This window comes from Poeciliopsis prolifica, unplaced genomic scaffold, assembly GCF_027474105.1.
Source record: "Poeciliopsis prolifica strain line A6 unplaced genomic scaffold, Auburn_PproV2 SCAFFOLD019, whole genome shotgun sequence".
NCBI classification, from domain to species: Eukaryota; Metazoa; Chordata; class Actinopteri; order Cyprinodontiformes; family Poeciliidae; genus Poeciliopsis; species Poeciliopsis prolifica.
Window position 1 is genome coordinate 3,461,309 of NW_026562394.1, and position 24,244 is coordinate 3,485,552.

At 37.6% G+C, this 24,244-nt stretch overlaps 2 protein-coding genes across 4 annotated transcripts; one reads left to right on the forward strand and one right to left on the reverse strand.

Annotated features, from left to right (window-relative positions):
- Positions 1-494: 494 nt before the first annotated feature.
- Positions 495-9,146, reverse strand: f11r.1 (F11 receptor, tandem duplicate 1). The gene is made up of 10 exons (XM_055043799.1): positions 8,724-9,146; positions 6,141-6,200; positions 4,993-5,109; positions 4,405-4,551; positions 3,150-3,352; positions 2,952-3,054; positions 2,702-2,809; positions 2,369-2,384; positions 1,492-1,552; positions 495-1,407 (listed from the first exon to the last, which is right to left on the reverse strand). Exons 1-10 carry the CDS (start codon positions 8,767-8,769, stop codon positions 1,372-1,374), a joined length of 897 nt encoding a protein of 298 aa, XP_054899774.1. The 5' UTR covers positions 8,770-9,146; the 3' UTR covers positions 495-1,371.
- A 10,057-nt stretch (positions 9,147-19,203) lies between these two features.
- si:ch211-215c18.3 (uncharacterized) lies at positions 19,204-23,562 on the forward strand. 3 transcript variants are annotated; one of them, XR_008606886.1, is made up of 5 exons: positions 19,204-19,377; positions 19,747-19,861; positions 20,984-21,331; positions 21,407-21,578; positions 22,170-23,562. XR_008606886.1 is itself a non-coding variant. In XM_055043800.1 (4 exons), exons 1-4 carry the CDS (start codon positions 19,225-19,227, stop codon positions 21,511-21,513), a joined length of 723 nt encoding a protein of 240 aa, XP_054899775.1. In that variant the 5' UTR covers positions 19,204-19,224; the 3' UTR covers positions 21,514-23,562. The 3 variants fall into 3 exon arrangements, 2 of the variants coding, with proteins under 2 accessions (XP_054899775.1, XP_054899776.1); XM_055043800.1 differs by having other exon boundaries at positions 21,407-23,562; XM_055043801.1 differs by lacking the exon at positions 19,204-19,377 and adding an exon at positions 19,399-19,638 and having other exon boundaries at positions 21,407-23,562.
- The last annotated feature ends 682 nt before the right edge of the window (positions 23,563-24,244 follow it).

Genomic DNA, 24,244 nt, shown 5'->3' on the forward strand with positions numbered 1-24,244 from the left:
ATCCTTAGTTGTCATAGCAACACTGCCACTAATCCGTGCATTTCTAATTTATTACTCAGTAGTAAATGTTTCACTGAAACTAGATAAACATTTTCCCAGCATATATTATTTAATAAGAAAATGTTCCAGTAAAAACTTTATACTTTAGTTTGTCACATATATGTTTTTTTGTTTTATGTATATAAAACAACAAAACAAATACTGAGTGTATTGAGTGTAATGATCAAAATAACCAAAACCAGCCTTTAGTAATACATGATTCGGGTGACATGACAGAAGGAATAATCTTGCTGATCAGAGGTTTTTGGTACATTAATTTGTGGTGTTATAGGAAGCTAAGGAAGCTACCGTCATCATATTATTATATCAGTGACAACCAAATACTTCTAAAATTTTTTTGGTTTTTTTTTTACTTGAATTTCAGACTTGATAAACCACCTGTATTTGCCAGCTGGTTTATTGAGTTTAACTTATGAGAAAAAAGGAGAATAAACTATAAACCACATGCTAATTTATTAACTTTTATTCATAAACAGACAAATCAATAATTACAAAATATCTAAAAAAAAAAAAAAACAAAGAAAGAAACAAGACAAAGAAAAAAACTGTTCCCCTATACAGATATTGACTGTTGTGTGTTGACAACCTGTCAAAGCAAAGCAAAGTGTCAAAGCAAAACATATTGTAAGTTCAGTTTCCAGAGTTAGAATTTTTTTTATCTAAATGTTCAATTTAAGTGACAGCTTTAGGTTCCACCGTGATCCATACACACAATGGTCATAAATTAAGAGAGAGACATTTAAACCACAGGGCAAACTAATGAACATTTCTAGCTCTAAATGCAAAATAGATTTTGTAATTACTGTAAAAATCTCTAATAAAAAGTATTGTTGCAGAAAAGATTAGATAAAAATTCAAAAACCTGAACAGCACAGCTACAGTGTTATATTTTAGCAGTATGATACAGCAATTGCCAGGAAATGTACTAAGTGAGCTGTACCATGCTTTGTGAGTTTAAATAGACTCCAAGTCTTTGTTCTTTAATCAGTACTTGGTGATAGTTTAAAAGGAAAATTATGAATGGAAAAAAATAATTTAGTAGCTGGAAGATAAAAAGAACACAAACATCAGCTTTGATCAGTAGCAGAAACATTCTGGCAGACAAAAAAAAGCAGATAGAAACCACATTTAATCAAAACTATAAATGTACAAAACGCTTCCTGAAAAAAATCTTAAAATCTTACATGGGTGACAGTGAAATCATTATCTGAAGAGAATAAAGATGGTTCATAATAACAGCACTGAAAGCACAAGTACAAAAAAAAAAATCACAAAGCCAAATATTTAACAGAGATTTCCGACTGCCACCTGCTACACCACAAATGACGACTTCTGTTTGAAATCCCCCTGCGGAACACAGCAAAACTCAATATACTTATTTTCATCCTGTGAAAATGTCTTATTTTTAAAATAAAGATGAATTTTACTTACATCATCTTCGTCACCACCGCCATACATGGATGGAGGCTGGTAGGCCGCACTTTGCTGCTTGCTGTGGGGGTAAACAAAAAATAAAATAATAAAATACAGGAATAAAATTAATAGTTGTGTTGAAATCAGAAGCTTAGTGTAAAGGGATAAAAATAAAAATATATATTTATGAAATACATGAATTGTATAAAGCTTTCTTAGAAAAAACAACCTAAAGACTAGCTTTAAGTTGGAATATGAAACATGGCTGCATTATTTCACACAAAACAACTGAACGGTTTTCTTTGAAATAGGGTGAATTCCTTTTCAGTGTCTTGCAAAAATATTCAGTGCCATCAACATTTTTATATTTTGTAACACTGCAACAGGAAAAATGTGACTTACTGGGATTTTAAGGTAATTGAGTTGAAGGAAAATTATATTTTTTATGATTAATATTCTCCAACAGACCTCTCAGACATTAAACTGCACACACATTTATGGTCTGCTGGGTCTGAATACATGTGCATGCCACTCCTAATTAAAATAAATAAATAAATAAATGAAAAATGTATTTTCTTTGCAGTTGACAATTTGCAGTACTTGGCGATGGTGTGTTCAATAAAATCCCAATGACATACACTGAAGTTTGTAGTTAGATTGTGATAGAAAGTAAAAAGTTAAATCACTGGACAAGGCACAAGGTAGAGCAAACATGCTCCTTAATGAGCAATTTAAATTGAACTGTAATTTTTCCAAATGTTCTGATCTCCATTGACCCTATAATTAAAATATAATAGCCTAAAAAGACAGAGGAGTTTAGGTAACTGGTTTGCAGTAACTCAAACTAATAATCCACTGTGTGACAATAGAAAACAGATTAAGAAAATGTTCTTACCTTTCACTTTTCATTGCTATAGAGGGAGGAAGGATATAAAAGCCAACTTAGTAAAACACTTGGTTAATTATGAAAACATAAATGTATAACCTGTGTTTCACAGCCTACAGCTGACATATAATAAGTTAATTACAACTGTGTCAAAAAGTGCAAAATGAAAACTCAACTCAAACTTAATAAACTAAAAAGACACTTGTGTGTTTTTGTCAGCTGCTAATTTAGTTGCTTTCCATTTCTTCTAAGGATTAGGCATCTTCAGATATCTTCTTTCTACTAAATAAACATAATAAACCTCTGAGACCAAAACATTTTGGAATACGACTGAAAACTTACAGGGAAGATATCCTTTCTTGTTGGCGAACCAAAGGCCGGCTATCAAAAGGCCCAAGAACAGAAGGCCAAAGATTACCCCGGCAACAATTCCTCCGGTGTTTATGTCACCTTGAAGAAAACATCACATTGAAAATCGTAAAGATAAATACATTTTTATAAAATGAGTTAACATTTCCACATTTTGCTAATTCACGTCACTGGACTTTCTAACTCTGCCGAACCACAGCTACAGAGAAAGAGGAGAACTTACGGACTTCCATTTTTGCACTTTTGCAGCGCTGGGGAGGACCGGCCTCGTTGCTCACCTCGCAGTAATAGTCCCCAGTGTCCATCTTGGTAACAGAAGGAAACACCTATATCCACACAAGTCATTTCATTACACAGCAAGTCCACAAAAAGAATGTAAAAGATTGACATATGTAATGCAACGTAATGGAGCATAGCCGACCAGCATTCCTGTTTTTGTATCCAGCTTGTAGGTGGCGTTTTTGAAGGCAACATTCTTACTCGGGTCCTCAGGAAGGAGGGTGGTACCTTTGTACCAGTTATATTTTGGTGGTGGAGAACCGTTAGGATCATTGCAGGTAAGGGTGACGTGTGAATTTGTCGTCACTGTTTGGGGGATTCCACAATTTGGGACGGATGGCGGCACTGTGAAATACAAAAAAATAAATAAAATACACTAAGTTAAAATGCTTTTTTTTCCTTCCCTTTACTGGATCAGCTGTAGTTCTTAAAAACATGCAATTTCTGGATCTTTCATTCTGTCACAATTTCAAAATTGTATTTGACATGTAAACCAAATTAGATTGGAAGAATGTTGAAACTGTATAAAGGCTGGATTTAAGCTAAATGGGATTATTAGAAATAAAACAGTTTGTGCAAATTTTCATAACTCCTTGTAGTAAGTAGCACACTGCAGTTTCAAAGTTCATAAAAATTTAATTTACTCTGTAATATTTGGCACTTTGTGGGGCAAACCATTAGTTATTCCTGTCTCAGAAAACATCCAAGCTCTCATTGAAATGTAAAATAACAATGTTAAAGCAATTCTGCATTCTGTGTAAAGAATACAGCATTAAACAGAACAATAAATCAATTAATCACATGATAAATTAAAACGAGTTCAGTTTCATTTAAAGGACAATTTTGTTTACATAGATTTCATAATTTATGTCATTTGTTTTTTTCCGTTGTTTATTTTGGACATTTAAAATGTCTTACAGTCCCAGTGTTAAATGTTCACCAAAAATTCAAAGATGAACAATTAAGTTTGTTCATCTTTGAGAATGTGTTGTTGCATTGCTATGTCTTTATCATTATGTTGCTTGAAAATTGTCTCAAAGCAACATTATTATTGTTTATCACAACAACTTCTGAGACAATTTATCATCCAGCAGAATTTGTTACTGTCACTGCTCAAAAACCTTGTCACTATAACTACAAATCAACAAATACATTTGCATCAATGAGTACAGTGCTACACCTATCGTTTTATTTAGGAACATAATAATCAATTTCAATAATTGATAACTAGTTCATTTCAACAGATCTCAAACTTCTGCACATTATATTTACTCTGCCTTGTGATTATTCTTCTAAACTATCTAAGTGAGGAAAGGTTTGGATTGAAATCAGTAAAGGGGACAAAATTACTAGCGCCTACAATAATAATGCAAATGCGCTGTTTCAGGAATGCTTACCCAGAACAGTCAGAACCACCTTGGCATTCTTCGTTGGGCTACTGGAGCTGGACACGTCACAGAAATACTCGCCGTTATCCTGACGAGTCACTCTGGAGAATCTCAAATTTGTGTTACTGAATATAGTTACGCGATCAACATATGGATCTGTGGAGAAGAAGCACAATTACAGCCTTAAGAAACTAAATGCGCTTATCAAAGCACTAGAGTGCAGGTTTCTTAGCTTTAATTTTATGCTGGATTGGATCAATAAAAAATACATTTGTGTAAATTCAATATCTCAGTTATAAATTTAGGGACAAGTTTTTATTTGCAAGATACTATTTGTATGATAATTTGTAAGATATATTCTTGTAGTTACCAACAAAAGAATTCTTTTAGTACAATTATTTTTATTTTAAATACATGCAATGTTCAGGATTGTGTGAACATTAAAATTGATAAGTCATAGTGGAAAATCAGTTGGTATTGGTTTAAACTGTTGTATTTTGTTTTAATAAACTGCATTATTAAATAGTAGGCCTTGCTCACTGCAGCTGACATTGGTGAAATTTTCTAAATCCTACTGAGCGAACTCAATCCACTTACCTGTTATTTTTTTGTCAAACAAAACATAGTTTGTTGAGCCTTTTGAGTTTACGAATCTCCACTCCATCCTGGCATCTGCACCAAAGTCTGCTGTGTAGGAGCAGGACATGTCCACACCTGGAAAAAACAAAAAATAAATCACATCACTAAAGCTGTGAAAGAAACAATTGGTGAAGCACAAGACTGGCTGTTTATGCTAAACCCTAAGTCACTACTTTTATTCTTTTCTCACAATAATAATAATTTTAGACCCAAATACTGGTCTGAGAACGGCCGGGAGAAAACGAAGATTTCTAAAGTGTTAAAACAACTCTAGTCTTCTTACATACGCAATTTTATCAACCATAAAGTCACCGAGAAGTTTACACCAAAAGACTGTAGTCCTTAACACTGATTTTCCAAGTGAAACATTCAAAACAGAAAAACGTATTGCAATCAAAAATAAAGTCAACAGGGATTCAGATAACTCGGCATCAACCAATGTAATTTTTAACATATTGCTCCAATAAATAAACAGGGCTGAAATTAAAAACAGTGTTCATCCCAGCACAGGATTATGGGATGTTTAGCGGAAACAGAGAAACACTATAATAGGTGTGGTTGCTTTCACACAGTGTGGCGACACACACACATAAATATCAACCCCAGTTTTCATATCTTCAGTATATCCCTAAAAATGTGTTTTTTTGTTTTGTTTGAATGTCTTGTACAAGTTGTTTGTCCTACGGCTGCTGTGACCTAAATCAGCATAGAAACATCAGCAGACTGGCTGTTTTCTGTCAGTTCACCACAGATCCAACGCAAATGAAGCAATTAACAACATGAGGTTTGGACTGCAGCTTTTTATAAGTTACAACAAGAAACTGCTTTGTGTTCTTGTGTTGGTTTTGGGAACTTTTGGGTTTTGGGTAGAAAAGACCAACTATGTGTATGCATTGCTCACTGAAGCTTGGTCTATATTTAAAATCAAAAAATAATGTCAAACATTATTTAAATACAGCAATAAACTGAACAATATTGCTGAACAATATTGCATCAAGTCAAACAAAACGTTTGTGGTCAGAAAAGGCGACCACAATGTGAGACTTTGTCACATTGACATGATGCAGTCATGTGACCAGTGTATTCACAAATATATTTAGGCTCACCTTCATTTTCTTTTACTTTCAGAATTGCAGGTGCAGTTGTGACGTCAAAACTGCTTCCACCTAGGAAGAAAAAGGTAAAATGAAATTTTAAAAATATTCCATTTGACATACACCAAAACGCAGACACATGAGCAGAACGGACCACTAAAAGGGTGATTTATTAAAACTTCTTTTTTCAGTTTAAGCTGAGTAAGGTGGCATAAAATAGAGCTGAAATGCATAAAGTAACACCACAATAGTAGTCACCATGAGGCGGCACGGTTATTGGACAAAATTAGTTATAATCCTGAATTCCTCCCATCTGAAGTCAGAGTTATGCTTGACAAGGCATCAAAAAATGTAGCTATTTACAGAGAAAGGAGGAGAAAACCAGGGCAGAAAATGAGTAACGATAAAAACTGTAATCTTGTTATGCTGTTTAAGTAAAACGTACAATTGTATGTTTTATTTGTACACAAGTGCATCAGATAAACATTTTGAAAAAGCAACAGATGCCATGCAAAGTGCAGAAATGCCTCCCTTTAAAGTTTTTCAACACACTTCTATGTAATAAATATATATATTTATGTACATTAATATACTTGGCCAATATATGAACCCTTATAAATTAATAAAACATAAGAAATTGCAAGCAATACATTTTCTCTGGACAGTCATTGTAATGTTAAAAACTCAACTGTGACTCAACACTCCCTTTCCAATTCCCACTACAACTTTACGTGTTGTGACAGAAAACAAACAATACAATAAGGATGAAAGATCACACCCATGTACTTTTGGCGCATGCTCTGTGGCTGCAATGCTCCACCGGAAGAGGAAAAAAAAAATCCTGTCATTCCTTTGTGCTGAGCGAGAAGCTTTCGGTGAAACCATAAGGTGTCTGGGTGAAACTGGCTCCGTTCAGGAATGGCGTTTCTCCCAAGAGAGCCAAATTATTAACACTGATTGTCTGTCTTACATCCCTTTACATTAATACTGTTAGTTTAGAAAAGATCTTAAACATGTTCCGACTTCTTCACTGCAAACGTGAAGCGCTCAGCTGAAGCCGAGTGCTGCAGGACTCACTTTACTTATTAACCAGATGCGAATTCATGCTGCTCTTCTCAAATGAAAGGTATTAGAAGAACAACAACTACAAATTAATCCACATCCTGGGTGTAGTATTTTGAATGTTACATCATGGATTTGTTATTGCTGGCATTTCAACAGCAGACATCTTTGAAGCCTGCAGGCGCTCCTCACATGAAGACTGGACTGAGATAATCGCACAGTCATAGTTTTGGTTTAGGGAGATAACTGTCCAAATAGAAACGACAGCAGCTCTCCCCCGCTTCCTTGCTTGTACAACTTGTGCGTTTCAGTGTGGGGACAGTCTGTGTCTTTCAAAATAAAGCACAAAGAGTACATTCAGGGTACAGAGCCACCGAAAAGGCAGACATGATGAAACGGATTTATTAAGAGGCGTTCAATCCTTCAATAAAGCAGACTTAAGTTCACTGGGTTTAAACTTTAGACATGACTTGATTGAATCATGTGAATTAGCAGGACACTCATTTTAGTGTTGCAACAACAAACAACCTCCTGACTCTGCCCTATTTTTAATAATTCATTGATCACATGAGTTGTAGAGGCTGCCTGACATGACAGTTCCTGGGCAGTTTGGTGAGAATTCGATTTAAGATTCATGAGAATAAATTGTGACATCACTGTAAAAATGTATACACTTTACAAGAAATATTTCATTTTAAATGATGGATTTATACATATATTATTCACATTTTTTATTACGTATACTACATCATTTTATTTTTTATACCTATGTTTATTATTACCATGATCTGTCGTCTTTATCATCCAAAAATATTTTCAAAGTCATCTTTTAATTTTACCAATGAAGTCATTATAATCTTGAATATTTTTTTCTTCATCCTCAACTAAATTTTTTCTCAATTTTGTTTAGGTTGTCATTTTAGTTAGAATTGTAATTTTTAATTTTATCATCATAAACATGTTTTTTTGATACACTTTTATTGAATTGCTTTATATCTGATAGCAAACGCCTCCACAACTCAAATGAGTTTTAAAACATTTTTTCTCTTCTAATTTGTTTGCATTTATGTAATTTTCATGTGCTGAATACTTTCACATCCATTTCTTCAATTTGTAATTTGATTATGAATAATACCAGTTTGTTTGTTTGATCAACTTTGCAAAAATAAAAAACAAAAAGAAAGCACTGTTTGGTGTTTTCCCATACGTCTCAGTAAGGGCGTTGGTTGTACACTTTCCAGAAATTGTTTTTGGAACAAGCAGCTTGCTGTTATACCAAAAAGGATCCGTTTTCGGAATATACATGTCAACTTACCATCAACATAAATAAAATAAAAAACCCACACTCAATGAAAGTGAAGAGAACAAAAAGTAGAACTTTTTAACACAATGGGGCCAAGCTTTCACTGCTCTTTGTGTATTGTAGTAAAACAGACAGGTTATTGCCATCTATTCACAATAAAACTTACTAACCTCAGACTAACTTTAAGGTAGAAAAAGGCTGAAAGTAGAAGAAGGCTGAAAGCAGCTCACCTGTCGCGGCGCACAGAAACAAAAGCAGTGAAACGAGGCGCCCCATGTTTCTTCGTTGTTTTTCTTCACACACTCGGTCCTCTCCCGTATTTCTGCCTAAAATATGGAGATAAAGCTCCACAAAATGATCTCCACGTCGAGTAAATAGCTCAGCTTCGATCTTTTGCTGCTTCTTTTTCCAAGAACTTCACCAGCTCGAGCTGCTTGCCTCTCTCTCTCTCTCTCTCTCTCTCTCTCACCTGTAAGGTGAAAACAAGAGCTCTCACTTCCGGGTTATCAGAGCTCAACAGGTGAAGTGACGACAGAGTGGAAAAACAGGTCGGGACTGAAAGGAAGCCTCCACATTTACACGCAGAGCAGAGGCAGGGAAAACAGAAGAGAACAGGACGAAGAAGAAGAAGAAAACAGAATCCTGTTTGGGATGTCCGGCTGCGTGGCGTGGGGGGTTTCTCTCCCACTGACTTTTCTGTTTGTGCGTTGAAGGTGTGTAGCTTCCTTCCTTCCTCCCTTTCTCATTCTTGAGACCATAAAGGTTATTATTCTTTTTGTGAGGTTTCCTCTCTTACAAAGTGATGTTTGTGTCCACTAGCATGTGGTGGAGGATTTGTATTTGCATAACCTAGACGTGACTGTTTCCATCAGGAGTCAAACATTTCACAATTCAGCAGTGTCAGCTGAGCATTGCTCATTCTCATGCTCTCCTGTATAAATCTGAATTGCAACAGTTTATTCTAAAATTAGCTATACTTAACAATTTATCAGATGTTTTCCAGAAACTGACAAATACTGCTACAATTAGAGCTCATACTAACTGTCTGTAGACATTGCCAACCACTCCTTGTGAGTTTGAAAATATATTTTTAAGAATTTTGACAGGATCATTTATTTTTTTGTACCTCTGGATTGGTTGAGATCAACGCTTTGTTTCCCTCTGTTAGGATTCTGTATTTTCCTCTTTCTCTTTTAGCCTCTTTCATCTGTTTACACTCACTCTTCAGCTTATTTAACCTTGTTGATGTATGACTGCCGACCTTCATATGTAGACTGAAACTGATTTGACCACCTTTTAGGGGGTGTATAGATTGCATAGAAGAAGAAAAAAGCTAAACTTGTGTACAATCTTTGAATCAATCCATAATTGAGCTAAGTGTGGCCCAACGCTGGACCGTAAATGTTTTGGCATTAAAGCCTGTTTTTACATATCACCAAATCTCATTATTTCTCAAGGTAATTTATGCTGAGGGGTTCTGGTCGGGTCCTGAAGCTAGTAAACAAACCCAGGTGGTGCACAAAGTCAGAAATGAATTCACTCCAACAAGTCGTGGCAATTTTTAAAATTAATATGCATATTTTAATACTCTATAAAGAGCCAGCAGTAGTTATACTGGATAAGATCAGCTTCACATTTAAGTACTGGTTGCTCACCAATCTCCCAAAATTAAGGAAATCAGGGTAGATTTATTGTTTAGCCGATTTACAGGTGCACCCTAGTTCTAGTCCATCGATTGGTACAAAGGTAAGTGGTGAACTGTTAGAGGTTAAAACATAAGAAAATGTTAGGCCAAACTGAAAACTAATGTAACTTTCAGAATAATACAACTTGGCCTTTTTCAGCGAACACAAAATAGGTTAACAATTTGAACTGTTGTCTGACAAAAAGTAGAATGTTTCTACAAAAACGCCAAGAAAAAGGCAATTAACAATAGAAGAGAGGTAGACCATCATACCACTTAAAATGTTGGCTTTTCCTACAAAGAAAGTCAAGATGTCATTGAGTTCCCTTCACCGTCAAAAAGCCAATTCTGAATCAGGGGACAAGTTTCTGAGAAATTAAGTTTCTGAATACGCTGAAGTTTGTTGTGACGCGACATCATGCGGAAGAGCTCAAGGGGTGTGAATGCTTTTCAAGTTCCTTTTGTTTACAGGGAAGTTGTTCCGATAAACATCATGGAATCCAGTTTGAGATATCTGAGGCGTGATGCAGAGAGAAGAAACGAGAGAGAAAGCTCCTCAAACCTGAATAGCAGCTTTTTTGATAGGCATGAATGTTTAAGCAGCACTCTGAGGATTGCTTCATTAGTAATGCAGAGGCTTGCTAAATGTTTAACTATACGTGTAGTGCATATTTAAGTCATTCTGCGCTTTCCTATTTTTTAAAACAGTCATCTACCTGAGAACTACAGTGCTGCAATCTCTCTAGATTATCCATTTAGGATCTCTTCCTATACGTTCCTCTCTTTACCTTCCGACAAGTTTGCAGGAATAAGGTTTGGGGAACAATGATGACCATCTACGAAGACTGATTTTGAGTACTGTGATTTGTTTCTGTGCTGAATTGGCCACATGTTATCCTGTCCTAACTTAGTTTCTCTTAAACTTCCCCAAATATTTAAAGGAGTTTGTAATCGTAACAATGTTCGCTACAAGAGTCTTTGGGGGAAAAAAGACAACAGACTCACCACCACCAAGTGGACAGCTGTGTTTATCCACATCCTCATTGTTTCAGTCGTGTTTGTTGAAAAAATCTTCAATTTTGTTTTATCTGGCCAGAGCACACAACTCCACTGAAGTCTTTTTTTTTGGTTGTTGTTTAATCAAATTATAAATTATGTTTGTAAACAGATGTAAAAGGCTTCATGTCAGCATCACTCAGGAGTTTGCATGGCAGCACATTTTGCTGCAGTCGTAGATCAGTAGAAAATATTTTAATTGGGTAAACAATCCATTTGAAATATGCTAGTTGCATTTCATTTTTTATTACCTTTTCTATTTCATGTTTACAATAATTCCGTTTTACAAATAGATTGAATTTCTCGGGAAAAAAAATGTGACCCACTTTTCCTCACAGGATTATAAATAATCAGTAACAGATTTAAATGTACTTTTATGATACTTTTGCATAGCAGAGACTGTAATTCCTCTTTTTCACTTCAGTTTATTGTCAGTATACAGTTCATAGTACAATAGTGCTTTTCAGTGCATTGATATGATTGTGCTTTTGCTACACACTGCCTATTTAACCATATACATGAGTAAAAACACTTTACATTATTAGTTCCTCTGAAATGAAATAACTGCTAATTAAACTCGTAGCATCTAAGTTGCATTCAACAAGCCTTGGCCAAACATGGGAGTCTCAGGCACAAATGTGAGGCAAAATAACAACCTACTTTTGGTTTTTCCTTGTAATCCCATTACAGAAGTCAACAGAACACCAGAGAGAAATTATTGCTCATGCATGCATATCTGTGCTCCATCACTAAAAAGCCTCTGAAGATCAGTTTTGATCTCCATCGGCGTTCTTTGTAGCCCTATTTTGATCCCTATCGACAAACAACTGCGCCCTCCGCGCTGCTTGACCTGCGTGGCTTGAGGTTACCACGGTCTGCCCTTGGTGTTTGACAGCCAGCCAAGAAGAGACACCTGGGACAGCTTTACGACAGTGGGATAAACTCGTTGCCTACCTTTAAAAGAGGTGAAACTCAGCAATAATTCATTATTGCAGAGCGTCAAGTTGCATAACTTTGGAGCAGAATAGGATTTTTAGCTGAGATATGGCATAGCTAAAGAAGTTGTCACACTTCGTTTAAAACCCCCTTATAATTGCATCAGAGATATAGATAAATGTTATCTTATTAACAAGACTAGAGGCGAAAGCTTTATATCTTCCAGGTACTAACTGCAGCTAAAACTGTTTTCAGGTATTAAACAGGCTGAAATTTGGGTCGTAGTCATGCATTTTGCTCAGTAAAGTCTCTCAGGACCTAATAAGCCCCATCACTCTCCTACACGTGAAAGTATTGTAGAGTACAAAGAGTATGCAGCAGTTTCTGTGCTTAGTATCGAGTGTATATAATGCAGAGGATACAGCCCTATGACAAAACCAACATTCATTATACGTACATTCAGTTTGAACGATTGCACTTTGTGCATACACACAACTTGAAGAGAGTCCAGTATTCGTCACCAAGTGATTGTGGAAGCAAGTGTTAGCATATGCAGCTGTATGGCGCCTGCTTCACAGCAGCATAGGAAGAGTCATCAAGGTCAGCAGTAGGCCACTGCAGCTTTGTAACAGGACACTCCATGCTGAGCAGGGAAGCAGGAGCTCTGTAAAGTTTTAAAAAGGGGGAAAATATTAACATTTCAGAAGAATGACGGCTTCCTTTGTTTTTGCAAGTAAAATAACAGGAAGTGCACAGCTGCAGAGAACAATGACCATGACGGGCGAGCAGCTTACTTTTCTCCACCACTGAGGTTTTGGTGGCTGCGGCTGAGTCGCCCAGCCTGATGTTGCAGGTGAAGTTGGACTTGCCTTTGGGCAGGTTCTTGAACAGCAAGCGGCAGACATTGCCTGGAAAGATACGGGCTTTGGCGCGATTCTTGTAGGGTGCGTGCTGCTCCTCGTCCGGGTTGGTGGTGTCGAGGAGCCTCTCGCCTTGCGTGTATTTGCAGAAGGGTTCCGGTGACTCAGCTGGAAGTGCGTACTTGCAGTCCATCCTGAGGTTGTTCTCAGCCACGGAGCAGTAGGACAACTGAACCACCTTCTGAGCCGACGCAAAGCCTGGCGCCAGAGGATGTTAGAAGACACGCTTTATGTGTACTTGGGAAAACTTATAATGTCAGAAAAGGCACAATTTGCAGATCATCTTACCAAAGAGTAACACTGTAATCAGTAGGAACATTCTCCCAAGATTCCTGGAGAAACACACCAAATAAATCATCCAATTAAACCAGCGAAAACACGCATAATGCTTTTCTTTTTTGCTTTAGAGTCTCTGCATCAGAGATGCTCCAAACAAATAAAGCTGACTGTGCTCTAAAGATCAGATTCAGATACAGGAGGCATGAATATCACATTTCTTGTAGCTCTGCAGAAAAAGTACTGTAACACCCATCTGATCACAAAACAGCCTCACTGTTTACACTGCAAAGACACGGAGCTGCAAACTTCAGTGGTGAGTTGCCAATATTGACGCATTTTGTCTAACCTTTGTGGATGCCACAGAATGATTATTCATCTATTCACACTGAATATATTAAGAACACATGCACACGCGCGCACACAAGGCGGTCCAGCAACATTTAATTTGACTCACACAGACCTTTTCATTAAAAGAAAAAAATGCTTCATTGCAGTTTGGAGCCAAACACTTTCATGCCGATGAACAGAATGAAAGAGGAGCAGCCTGAATAGCGCACTCCGGTAGATCTGATTGACATGACTGAGTATGAATCATGCTCACCTTCTCTGATGCATTTTGAGTCCTCCTCAGTGTTCTGCAGTGCGATGCCGGGGGTAGATACAGTAGAGGTCGGCTTATAGAAGAAACGGAGGAGAGAGGGAGGGGGACAGAAAAGGGAGAAAGAGAGGGAGAAGAGGGGGAGTGAATGCTGCTCCAGTGGACTTTGGGGACATTTCAGTGCTGTATGAGGTTTGCTATTGATTTTTTTTTTCTTTTCGCCTTTGATTTATCAAGGCACAGAGGATCATATGTCAATACACAAACCTTATGCTCCAAATTCACACACTCGGGCTGCTGAATCTGAGAGACATCTGGGATGTTATGACAAGTATTTACAGTGAGATTAAATTATACTCAGGTGGACTCTGCTTACTTATCTCATGACTTCAGCAGCATTTGGACTAAATAGGGGTATACCGTAAATGTAATTAAAAATGCATTACAATATGTTTATTTGTGAAACAAATCCATACTTATGAACTACTTTATAACAATTCCCAATTACAGACTTGCGTTTGTTTGTAACAAGACAAATTCTAAAGAAATGTATGCATACAAGCACAGAGTGAAGTAGAAAAGGTTCAAATCCTGACTGTGCATTTATGCCTGTAGCTTGTGTGCCCTTCTTATGTGTGTAGCTTCCTACTTGGATACCCCAGTTTGACAGTCACAAAAATCTTCAAATTTACTTAACTGGATGACTTTGTGTTGTCTGTGATGGACTAACAACATGTTCAAGGTGCATCCTGCCATACCAACTGGCACTAACCAATCGCACACAACAAGTTTCTGTATTTCCACAACCGATCACAAAAAACTAAAGCCAAATATTTAACTAGAATGTCATCAAACTCAGACATGAACAGAATGGATTCAAATGGGAAACAATGCCTGAAATCTTGCTTTTGTAAGAGCGACCCAATCATTCATCAAGACACAAAAAATTATTTTTTGTAATTTCATAAAAATGTTTTTGAAAACACAGTCAAAATACGTGTTTGTGTATTTTTCTCTCTCTATCTTCAGTGTGTTAATCCCACAGTTTGAGCTTTGTGGAGCCTTTAACTGACATCTATGTGATTTCAATAAAACATTAAATTTAAATGTGATGCTTCAATTGTTGACTGTGTGTTGTACGACTTTGTACTTTTTGTGTGAAGCGTGTTGAACTGCTAAATGTCTAATAAACTTAATAATACCATCAAATAAACTTGATTGACCGATTAAAGTTCACAAAAGAAAATAACATGAGAAATAAAATTATTAAAGCAAGTTGGAAACATAACTGACAACCAGAGTAACGTAGTACTACTGGGGTTGAAACTACAACTCCGCCACATTGCTAGCTGGAGCAGCTAGCTACTCTAGCTGTGTTACTCTGATAGCTAGCTACAGTAGCTAGCTACCAGGTTAAGCTAGAGTAGCTAGCTACTCTTGCTCGCTGTTGGGTTCCATATTCGGCTTCAATACAACGAGCTAACAGATTACCTGTTTGCTACTCTGCTAACACACATCTAGCAGAGTAGTACACAGCTAGCACACGTTAGCTGTTTGCTAGCAGAGTAGCACACAGCTAATCTGTGAGCTCGTTGTGACGAATCCCAATAGAATCCACAGCTAAATTGTCATCACTTATTTTCTCCTACTAGGTAAGTTTAGTTTTGATCCGTGTGGCCACGCACGCTCAATTTAGCAAAATAAAGTAGTCTGGCTGCCCTCAGTCTAATAAAGACTCTCAGTTTCTGCCTCCATGCTGTTCAGACTCGAAGGGGGCAGATCTGCTCTCTAGCTATGAAATCTTGGGCAAGAATATTTTTTATATACTAGCTTTTGAATAAAAGCATATTTCTGATGTTGACCTTAGAAAAACTGTTTCTATTTTTATTTTCACAATTGTCCTTGCAATAGTGGGACAAAACCCGCCTCACCCTTAAACACAGAAATGCTTCGGCTGCAGAGAAACTTCTGATTTCAACGTAATCATTCTGCTGATGGCCCGGTTCTACAGGCAGTCTGAGTCGGTCCCACCGACAGATACAAGAATGTCTAAATGAACTGTGACTGTCAACGTGAATCGAGAGGCACCTCAAAGCCCCGGTACCACCTGGTACCACCAGGTACCACCCGGTATCACCTCAGTCTTATAATTCTAGATCTCAGAGGTGCTAACATCAAAATATTATATAGAGTCAAATCCCTTTGAGCTTTTTTGATCTATAAATCAGTCTACAGCCAACTTGTTACAGAGGTTAAATAGATATTATTTGGGCTTAATTAGTAAAATGGCAGCAAATTTGCTTATTTCATAACTTCATGACCTTTGACCTGGTCTGTTTGACAGTTACAGTCTCAGGTCAACTCAGCCCTCCAGGACTGTCAGCAGCAGAAACAGCACCTTTATACCTGTTGGGGAAAATATATACTACATTTGCTTTGCATTGTCCCCACATGATGGCAATAATATAGCAGGATCCAATTAGATTCTTAATTGATATGAGTTGTTGCCATGTTGTAGTAGGCCACAGCGTTTTAAGATCTTGTTCAATGTTCCCCTTTTGAACTTTTAGCCCTTGACCCTCCAAAGGTCTCTGCACGGCCCTGCTTGTGGCATCAATCACCTGCCAATATGCTCTTCCAAACATTTACCAGGGATGTATATATTTATGACTCCTATTTAGAGCATAAACAAGATGAACTGCACCTTCACTGCAGTCCATATTGTGTAATTCACTGAGCTAAACCTACAGTATCCTCTGTATCTCCTTCACACGGCTCATCCATTTTGTCAAGGTCCTTCCTGGACAGCCGGTGAACAACTGGCCCGCTGAAGCGATCTCATGGGACTCAGACAGAAGTCTGAGAGCAGCACAAACTACAGCTCTCTGTGACACCGCATGGCTCCTCCTTTAAGCTGTCTTTTTATGTCACGCATTAACACTTCTTCTTCTTTTTTTTTTTTTGTTCACATGTCTTACATAGTTTGAAAAAAACTATTTATTGCTGAGAAAGCAGGTTGTGGGGATTCCTGCCAAGAATATTTGACTGGGATCCTGCTGCTGCTGCTGCTGCTGCTACACTGCAGATGAAAGAAGAGGCTTCGCCTGTATTACTCACTCAATTAAACTATGCAACTGAGTGATTTGCTGCTTGCTACCCTGCTAGATGTTAATTAGATTTTACCCTTTCAGTTCAACACTGGCCAAAAATCTGTAAAACATCGGAGTGAGTGGGATATCTTAGACACTGCGTAGCCCACAGCCTGCATTTTAAACGTGAAGGGGAAAAAATGTTAACATGCTTTTGCTCAGACAGAAAGGTTGGGATTTATTTATTTATTTTGCAGAGGAGTCTGTGAGGAATCAGATGCTCAATATGGATGACCTGATCATTTAATAATGTTTTTAAAATTTCCAGAATTCTGAAAAAAGCTAATAAAACAACACTTAATTATTTTTCTTCAATGGAAATGAGTCACAATCTCGATATATTCCAGCAAATATATGAAAATATAGGAGGAAGTGAAAAAACAAACAATCTCCAGAGAAAAAGTGACAACACTCAGGCGTTTGTGCTCCACCAATTTGCAAACAGAACAAACGTAATGGTGCCTTTATCATGATAGAGCCGTATGTTTCCCTCTACAGATCAACCTGACTCTTTCCATGTTTTATTTTTCATCCTCTTCACAGCAAGCCTCTCCAGCTGAGTTTCTACTCGTACTGTCAACATGTGCACAGCTTGAACAGTGAGACTTGCTGATGACTCTGCAACCAATAAAACAGGAGTTTCCTGATGTTACACAATCACCTTGCAGCTACTGGGGAGGTTGTTGACTGAAATAGAATAATACCTGGAAAAACATTCATAGGCCTTTGACCTTTTCATATTTTGTCACAGTCTTCAGTGTGTTTCATTGACATTTCAGTTCACTGACCAACACAAAGATTACACATACAGTTTGTGAAGTTCAATGAAAACTGTGCAAGATTTCATTTAGTTGTTCTTTCTGTTTGTTATGTAATTTTGAAAGGGACAACTGGTGACTAATCTAGTAGTCATGTCAACAGACTTGAGCTGTGGGTCTTTGCTGCTCCTCCAGAGTTGTTCTGGGCTTCTTGCCTGCTTGTCTGAATAAAACTCCTCTTGCCTAATCTCTGGGTTTTCTTCATTTAGGTCCTGTTAGGTTTACAGGCAAATGATGCTCTTTCCGTGCCAGATGATGGATTGAACTTTGCTCTGTGAGATGTTTAAAACTTGAGATATTGTTTTATGATCCAACTGTATAAATTTCACAATAACTTTATCCCTGACATGTCTGCTTGCTCACTACTGCTCTCTAGGAAATCTTTGCAGAACAGCTCCATTTATAGAGTTGGATCATGTTCATTAAGTAGATGAAGGCATCTGATTACAGGGGGTTTTAATTTGCAGCTTCAGAGTAAAAGAGGCTAAATACTCGTAGATTTTAGTTTCTCCTCTCTTTCATGCTGTTGAGTTGGGCTGTTACATAAAATGTCAATACAATACACTGAAATTTGTGAGTATAAATTAACAAAACTGTAAAAGCTTCCAGATATGCGAATACTTTTACCAGGCTGGCTAGAACCAATTAAGAGGACTAGAGTATACTCACTTTAACACGTTTACCCAAAATAAGAACTTTTATTTTGTGACGTTTTACATAATTCTACTTATCTTGGTGTGGATTTTCAGTCATTCATGCTAATTATAAATGTTATATATAAAGACCGGAGAAGTGCAGTTGCCTTCATTCATAACTCTCAAGAAATATGTTTCTGTTTTATGAAAGAAGGATTACAATGTATTTAGAATGAACACATAGAGTCTTCGATTCAAGAGGAAGTTTTGGTGCTGCAGGAAGTCATCTTAATCCATACAGGTGATCAGAAAGAAGAGATACTCCTTTCTTCAACAGCAGATGTCACCCAAGTTGAACATTTGTTTTGGTTTTGTTGGCAGATGGTCCTGTTTATGTCCTGCAGGGGGAGCTCTTGTTCCAGGCACTGATGGGATTTGAGCATCTCCAGCATCCCTAATGAATAAATGTGCTTCTTCCGAACTTATGAAAGTAACATTTAGCAGAACATTTACTAAGCTGACCGGGTTCACCTACTTAAATGTTTAACAACTTCACCTGTTTCATAGAGAGAGTTTCGAAACGCACCAATCAAATGAACTGACAAAACAAAACGCGTGTTATTCAGAAAATAAGCCGAAATAAATGTATGAAATGAATGCATTTTATCCCGGGCTGTAGTGTGCCTGTGTGTTTAAGCGCAGGCTCGCTGCTCAGGGCCACGTCCCCAGTCAGTCACTCAGTGGATCCTGCAGATGCTGATGCTGCAGCGCAGCAAAGCCCCGCACGCCACTCGGGGACCAAACATCAGGTAAGAGCGGCGCCTCCGCTTCTGGACAAAAATCAATCAGACTCAGATTTTAGGAAATGTCGCGGCGGCTTTGCATGCGATGAGGGCGAGTTGCATGGCTGCCGGGGTGTTTCACCTGCAGAGGACAAACTGCGCACGGAGGGGGAGCTGTGCACTTTGCTGCAGTGCAATGAGACGCATAGGCGTAGTCCCGTCTGCATGCAGGCTGCAGGTAGAGCGGCGCTGCCAGGCCCTTGTTCTGGGGTTTCCGTGTGACAATATGTAGGTTTGCACGTTTGCTTTTAGTGTCGCTGTTCTATTATTTTCCTCATAATGCATCGCTTTGCGTGGTAACTTTCTCGTGCTATGTCCCGTGTTAAACTTTGCCAGGCAGGACTGTGGTGTGAAGGTCTGATCGGACAGAAACACGTCGCCATGGAGCTGCATCTGCTGGTCACGGTTTGCCTCCTCTTTGGCAAAATAGTGATTACTCATCAAACTCACAGTATGTCGTTTTATTTATTTATTTGTTGTTGCTGTTTTTTTTTTTAACTTAGCTTATATATTTCCAAAGATTGATGGGTTTGCAGGCCACTGTGTTTACCTCATCAATCCAGCAAAAATCTGTAAAAAGTCAAATAAATAATTAAAAGCATAAATCTTAGAGCTATATATGTCACAAATCAGCTTAAAATGTGAAATTCTTTGACAGAACAAAACCAATATTTCAACATCTTTTTGAGCCTTACTCAGCACAAACATTCAGCTGCAGCCTTGTGTTTAACATGGGAGAATATAATTATTGGTAATAATGATGATATTTCCCAGTTGTTTCTCCTGAATGTCACATTTTATCTCATAACATCCTTCCTCTGTCACAATCCTTGTTTAGGTTTTGGGTTTTATTTGTGTTCATCTTGGAATAATTTCCTTGTTTTGTCAGAAAAGCTTTGTATCTTTATTCTGGTGTTGTTTGTGCACGTGGGTTTATTTCTCTTCGATTTGTGAAAAAGTATCCGTAAGAAGACACTTGGTATAAAAATAAAGTGTGTGTTTAATCTACAGAATAGGTTAAAGAATCATGATGACAAAGTAACACATGTGGTAGTGGCAGCATGGTGCTGTGGGGACGTAGCTAATAGAGATATAGACTGAGCTAAAAAAATACAACATAGGTCTTTACTTGCTTTACTCTGCTGTGCTTTGTGTTTGGTTTATTCTACCTCACTTTTGTGGCCAAACACTGAACCAGAACGGCTTTTTGGATAACATTAACCTGAACTGAACAGATTTATGAAATGGATTGAGTAAGGAGTTCAGAAAATTGACAAATGTAAACCACCTTTAAAGCTGTTCAAAAAGAGGTTTATTGGTAAATAATGTTGTACAGGATAGGTGCCTCGAAGACCAAAAATGATTTTGACAATTAAATACATTTAAGGATGAGAATGTGAGAAATAATCTAAATCTATCTGGTGTATGGAGTTTTAAATGTTTTCAGGTTGATGAGTATGACAGAGGCAGGAAGTCATAAGATGCATCTTCTTCCTGCTCCTGTTTAAACATGTATCAAAACTTTCTTTATTTAGATTTTTAAAAAATGTAATCTTACTTGCATTTCTTTCAGTGAGCTCCGTGTACACATATCTGTTCACGCCGCGCGGGCCGCAGATGTTTACGTGTTTGACGTACCTGGAGAGAAACGTCCGGGTCGATTGCGAGTTCCTGGCCAGCGACATGGTTCCCGGGCCCTACTGCGAGTATCGCCAGGACAGCCGGCTGGTGGGCTCCACCTACCCCAACGCCGTCATCTACGTGTCAACGGAGGACCGGAGGAGGAGCAACGTCAGCCTCGTGGCCCCCAATCTGTGCCGCCTGACCTGGGCCCCGCTGGCCGACGAGAAGCCCTACACCTACACCTGCAGGGTTTACCAGGGCAACGGCTGGAAGGAGAACAGCATGGCTGTTCATCACAGTAAGTTCTTCATGCTTCACCTCTTCTTCTTCTCCCATCTGCAGTATCTGAACTCACACTTTCCCCGGGTTGCAGGGCATCTCCTGATCTGTTCTGCAATCAGCGTCCTGTTCAAGTCGGCACCTTGGGTTTGGTCACTGGTGATTTCACTTCCTGTAGCCGTGGGGCTTCTAAGTCCATGAGCTTGCACTTTCACGTGGTATATCTGCTCTGAGGACATTTCAGGATTGTTGTTCGACGCCTCAGGGTGGGAAGTTTTAATTTTATTTTTATGTATTATTTCTGACACAGCAGATAAAAAACCCCTTAAAAGTTTTTTTCTTTAACAAACCTCTGTCACCATTCTACCTTAAACTCCTGTATTAAACAAAGATAAAGCAGGGGATGAAAATAAGAGACGATTGAATAACAATGTAAAGAAATTAATCATTTTCTCTCAAGATGATGAATATTAACTACATATTAATCAGTTTTAACTGTCTGGTTATTAAATAATATTAAATAATAAATATTTTATTAACAAAATAAAAGACAATTTAGTGTTTTTTGTAATTTAAAGAAATGCAGATGATACTTATTTTCTCCTATAGCTATGCTTACCATAAACGTCTGATTAAAACGCCTGATATATAGCGTCATTGTCTATGTTCCTTATGTGTATAGATCTGTATAAAAAGGGAGTAGACCTATAACTTCTTGTGATAAAAAGTCATCATAAACTGAAAGTGATTATTGTGTTGCTTAATATTAAATGCAATATTCAAGCCTCCTGTCTGTTCAGCTGGATGTTCTGGCTCTGAAGTATCTGCTCAAACACTGCCTTTTCTGTTCGCATTAGGCCTCCGGAGGAGCTTCAGCAGTTCCTCTACTCTGGACTCTGACGTGAGGTTCTTCTGCTTACGATGCATCAATCCACATCCAGTGCCTTGCAAAATTCATGCCCTCACATTTGTCCATGTTTTGAGATGTTGCAACCACAAACTTGAATGCAATGAGCTGAGATTTTAGCGCTTTGTAGAACCGTCTTATGCTGCTGAGTCTTTTGGAAGTATGTCTCTACCAGTTCTGGACATCTACAGATGCTATTGTTTCTAAAAATATCTCAAGTTCTGTTGAGTAGGATGAAGAGCAACTGGTTTTCAAATCTTGCAACAGAATTTAGGTCTGGACTTTGACTATTCTGTAGCTATACATGCACATCCCTTACTGGACCTTTGTTTTTGTCTCAAGTCTTTTTCAACCTCTACATGATTTTCTCTCAGGATTGCAGTGAGTTTAGGCCAGCGTTTTTGCTGAAGAAAAGCTCCCCCACAGCATGGCCATGCCACCACCGTGTTTCACCATGGGGATGATAATGTCATAATTATGGAGATTGTTAGTTTTTTGTCACATGGAGGGCATAGCTTGGAGATCACTAACAGTTCAGCTTTTCAAAAGAGAGACGTTTGGCCTCGCTGTCAAAAAAATTCCTCCACATGAGTTGTGGATACTTGCAGCCCCTCCAGAGTTACCGCTGGATCCTTGGCCGTTTTTCTGCTTGACAGTCTCCTGAAAAGACATGTCTTGGTTTATAGTTTTGCCATTATGACAAAAACGTTTCAGAAGTTCAAAGCTTAGGATGTTATTTTACACACTAAACCCTAGAACCTTATCTCTGACATCTATCAGACAGAACAGCTGCATTTATTCAGAGATTAAATCACACTACGAATGAATAAATTTGTTGCACTCGATTTCTTTAGAGGCACCACAGTGAAGAAGGAAAAAAAATACTTTTCAGGTCATTTTCTGTCCAACATTGTGTATATTTTTGAGAAAACACATAAAAGTTTGTGGTTGTTTCACAGCTAAATGCGGCAAAGATTAGGGGTGGTGAATTATTTTGCAGGGTACTGTAAGTGTTGATTCCTATTCCCCCTTTAAATTAATTGGAACAAAAAGTATTTCTTTATCAGTTCAAGAGCACAGTTTCTGTAGTTTCTTTTCCTTGTTTTTCTGTTTATGTTGCTTTCTTGCTCAGACTTCTCACTTGTTAATTGTTTAATCACCATATTTGTGTCTCTTTTGCTGACCGCTTAGTTTTGTTACCGAGAAAAAGAAAAGATTGTTCCTGTATTTTTCTTTTGAGCTCATCACCTCAGATTATTTCTTTAACCGCTACAGGTGCAATATGTTGTACAAACAAACTGTTACTAATAAAGGTGCACAACTATAGCAGTACTTCCTGTGAATTTAAGTCTGTCTGTGTTTTAAAAAAAAAATTTTTTTTAAGTCATTTCCCATCTTATAAAAATTAACATGTTCTAATTACACGCTCTCTTGTCTTTCCCATCTCAAAGAATCACTTATGGAACCAGATCTCTGACATATCATACTCCAAGGAGGCAGGAAAAAAATATATTTAAAAAGAAGCTAAACACATCTATGCTATGAGAATTGCAAGGGATGTTGACAAAAATAGTCATTTTGTTAAAAGTAATTGGACTAAAGGTTTGGATTTCTAACAACGTCAGTTTGAAGTTATGATACTTCAATATGAGATCAATTTGTTGTCTGGGCAAAATTCATATAACTGTAGAGCATTTACCTGCCTTTCTTCTAGCTTTTAATGACTTATTTACTTTAAAATGCCACAAAAAGCTTCCTGCTTCATTTTAAAGTGGTGCTTCCAATCTTTGTCCAACAGAGGGAGCTCTTGAGTCACTGAGCAGTAGAGAAAACCCAAAGAAGCATGAAGTGTCCATGCTTTAACGATAACATAAAAAAGTGCATAAGTTGAGTATTTATATTCAGTTGCATTGCATTTCCTTTTAGTATTTAATGCCTCCATTATAGTTTAGACGAAATGCTTTATGTTTGTTTTATTAGACATCTTTGATTACAGTGTAGATAAATTGTACTGTATAGTTTATA